General features: G+C 51.7%; 1 protein-coding gene across 1 annotated transcript; it reads right to left on the bottom strand.

The window, feature by feature from the left end:
• Nucleotides 1–322: 322 nt before the first annotated feature.
• On the bottom strand, nt 323–1,102 carry LOC131590673 (olfactory receptor 14J1-like). The gene has a single exon (XM_058860935.1). The coding sequence runs from the start codon at nt 1,085–1,087 to the stop codon at nt 323–325; it is 765 nt and encodes a 254-aa protein (XP_058716918.1). The 5' UTR covers nt 1,088–1,102.
• Nucleotides 1,103–3,843: the final 2,741 nt, after the last annotated feature.

Genomic DNA, 3,843 nt, shown 5'->3' with positions numbered 1-3,843 from the left:
CTGCTGTGCCAGCACTGATCTGCCCCAGCTCTGCACACAGACACTGCTGCTGCAGCTCCAGAGAAGAGAACAAAAGGGGGATCTCTGGAGAAAACTTTGCTGGGAGACCCTTTAATTCCCTTAAAGCCACCAAGAGCGCAGCCCCTCATTGATACAGTGTGTGGCCACAGGGAAGCTGGAGCAAGAAACAAAATGAGAAATGAAACAAACAATGGCATTTCTTTGTGGACAGTAATAAAAATGTTAAACAAGGAAAAAACACTAATGACAGGTATCAAAGGTGACTTTTATTACAAGTGATTTGCAAAAACTGGCCAGCAGTTTAATGTTTCTGAAGCCCTCTAGTCATCAGTGTCCACACTGCAGCCTTGAGCTCCTGGTTCCTCAGGCTGTAGATGAGGGGGTTCAGGGCTGGAGTCACCACTGAGTACAGAACTGACAGTGCCAGATCCAGGGATGGGGAGGAGATGGAGGGAGGCTTCAGGTGTGCAAATGCGGCAGTGCTGACAAACAGGGAGAGCACGGCCAGGTGAGGGAGGCAGGTGGAAAAGGCTTTGTGCCGTCCCTGCTCAGAGGGGATCCTCAGCACAGCCCTGAAGATCTGCACATAGGAGAAAACAATGAACACAAAACAGCCAAACTCTAAGCAGGCGCTAACAGCAATGAGCCCACGTTCTCTAGTATAGGAATTTGAGCAGGAGAGCTTTAAGATCTGTGGAATTTCACAGAAGAACTGGTCCAGGGCATTGCCATGGCACAGAGGCAGGGAAAATGTATTGGCTGTGTGCAGCAGGGCATTGAGAAAGGCACTGGCCCAGGCAGCTGCTGCCATGTGGGCACAAGCTCTGCTGCCCAGGAGGGTCTCGTAGTGCAGGGGTTTGCAGATGGACACGTAGCGGTCATAACACATGATGGTCAGGAGATAAAACTCTGCTGAGATGAAGAACATAAAGAAAAAGAGCTGTGCAGCACATCCTGTGTAGGAGATGTCTCTGGTGTCCCAGAGGGAATTGTGCATGGCTTTGGGCACAGTGGTGCAGATGGAGCCCAGGTCACTGAGGGCCAGGTTGAGCAGGAAGAAGAACATGGGGCTGTGCAGGTGGTGGCTGCAGGCTATGGCGCTGATGATGAGGATGTTGCCCAGGAGGGCAGCCAGGCAGATGCCCAGGAAGAGGCAGAAGTGCAGGAGCTGCAGCTGCCGCGTGTTTGCCAATGCCAGCAGCAGGAAGTGGCTGATGGAGCTGCTGTTGGACATTTGCTGTGGCTGCACATGGGAACCTGTTCATGAAGAAAAAGAACAGTGATAAGTCAGGAGAGGCTGGGACTCACCTTTGTTCCTGCTCTGGGAAAACCTTCACCCAGGTCCCTGCCTGAGCTCCAGCTGTGCTGAGTGTGCCAGGAGCAGCCAGGCCTGTGCCTGGGGGCTCTCCAGGAGCCATCCCTGCCCTGCTGCCCTGGGTTTGTGGCCATGTGGCAGAGGGACAAGGCTGGAAATTCAGGATATGTCAGGGGAATCACTCCTAATGCAGAAAGGCTTGGTAGCATCTGCACACACAATTCTAAAGTAAGGCAGGAGTTGGTTTTAGGAATTGTTCTCCTGCCCACACATCATTCCTGGTTCTCTGAGGTCAGAAATCCCCAGCTTTTCTTTTGCACTCAGAGTTTGCCATTGAGAGATGTGAGAGGCAAAGGATTCCTTGTGGCTTAGGGAAGGGGAGGGGCTGGATGGGCTTGTTCCCAATTGCCCTGGGTTTGCACCTTTGGCTGGAATCAGAGCACAATCACACTCCTGTGTCACCCTGGCATAAACCAGACCCTGCCTGGGGCAGAGGGATCCCTGAATGTCTCACCCTCTCTAAAGGTCTCTGGGCAAGGTCTCAGCACCCTCCTCTGCCAAGGACACTCACGGCTCCCTTGGCAAAGCCAACAGCATTTCCTCAGCTGTGACATCTCTGCCCTTCCCCGTGGGACATTCAGGGAACTCCAAGAGGCTCTGGCACAGATTTGCAGCCAGGAGGGCAGCTCAGAGCTTGGAAGGACACAGCAAGGAGATCCCCAGGTGTGCCCATGATGGGATCTCAGGGAGGGGGCTCAGCTCATTCCCCTTTCCCATGGACTGCTTTGCCCACAGCCCCACAGGTCACAGGGAAGCTGGGACACCCCATTCCCATGGACACACCTGCCTGGCAGCAATCCCAAGGGCAGGGCCTGACTCAGCTGCTGCAGATGCCAGAGGCTCCCTGAGAGCCCCAGGTAACAATGACAATAGCAGAGCAGTGCATTCAGGCCATTTAGGAGGCTCCCAGCAGAGAGACTGAGCACCCAAAGTTACAATTCTGGCATCTCTCTAAATGTTCCAACATTACTTTGATAATCCTGGTGTGTCCCTTTCAACTCAGAATGTTCTGTGACTCTGGGATTACAATTCCTCTTCTGCTTCTCTCATCACCCTGTTGTCTATAATCAAAAGAGAAAAAACAAACCAAAAACCTTTTGCAACAGTGTTAGAATAGTAAAGTAAAAACCAGCTTTACTGGAAGCTTCCAGGTGTCCCAGTGGGGATGTGGCACACCCGGCCCCTTATTTCAACAGTTTATGAAGGTTGATTAATTAGGGTATTTAACAGAAACATTCAGTAGGAGATCCATTGCCCCAATTACACACCCCTCACTCAACCCACTGGAGTAGGTCCAAGGGTTTCTTTGCCCCACTTTTTGTTATGACTGCTCACATTCTGGTTAAAAACCAAAATGTTCTTCTTGTAGCTCCTCTTTCTGATGATAAGACTATACAGTATTTCAGAAATCTATTTAGAGGGTCGGTTTATTGTTCTAAAATCTAAGAGAAAGGTTAGGAAATGTACTAGAGCTAAATCAGGATAATAGTTATAGAAGTATATTATAGTAGTTTAATAGAGTTACTTAAGGATTATGATTTTATAACTATACAATAATAGTTGACAGATCTAAAAATGTATTAAAAATATATAAAAAGTAAAAATCCTTTTGTCATCATTGCAACTTTCCCACCCTGCTTAAAGAAAGAAATTGAAAACAGTCTCAGGAAATCTCCTGATCTTTACAGCAATCCCAGTCTCACCTTCCTTTGGGAAGTGTCCTCCGGAGCTGTGTCCAGGCAGGTCTGGAGCTGGGAGCAGCCCTGCCCCACACAGCCCCTCTCAGCAGCAGCCCCTGCCCTGCTCAGGGTGGCTCCTTCCCCCCACAGCTTCTCCCCAGCGCTGGGAGCAGCTCCCCGGGCCGGCTGAGAGCTGTCCCTGGCAGGCAGCAGAGTCCCTGCCCCAGCACAGCGCCCTGGGCTGCAGGACCCTGCTCTGCAGGACAGCCCTGGGCACCCCTGGCTGCTCTACACAAGGGACAGGCAGAGAATGTACTCACAGAGTCTGGAGGCACTGGCATGTTCCAGCTTTAGGAGATGCCTGCAGGAGCTGCAGCTGCATTGTCCTGCAGCCAGAGGCTTCCTGTGTCAAGGGCTGGCAGTGATTCTGCCCCAGGCACTTCTCAGCACCTTCCCAGCCCTGACTGATTGAAGCTCTCTGTGCCTCTGGGCTGTGCCCGGGGTGGCTGCAGGCAGTGCCCCAGCCCTGCTGGGCTGGCAGAAGAGCTGCTCAGCAAGAGAAATGTGCTTTTGAAGCTCTTCTTGGTTTCCAGGAGCTGCCTCTGTGCCAGGAGCCCGGCCCAGCTCAGCAGCACAGACACAGCAGCAGGACTTTAATGAGCCTCTTGGGGCTTTGTGCTGAGGCCCTGAACATCAGTTCCTGAGAGGGAGGGGAAGAAACTTCTCAAGAACTCCAAGTCAGAATCCAACTCCAAAGTTTCTTTTACT

Source organism: Poecile atricapillus, chromosome 34 (genome assembly GCF_030490865.1).
Source record: "Poecile atricapillus isolate bPoeAtr1 chromosome 34, bPoeAtr1.hap1, whole genome shotgun sequence".
Taxonomy (NCBI): domain Eukaryota; kingdom Metazoa; phylum Chordata; class Aves; order Passeriformes; family Paridae; genus Poecile; species Poecile atricapillus.
This window is presented reverse-complemented; position numbering and strand designations above follow the sequence as displayed.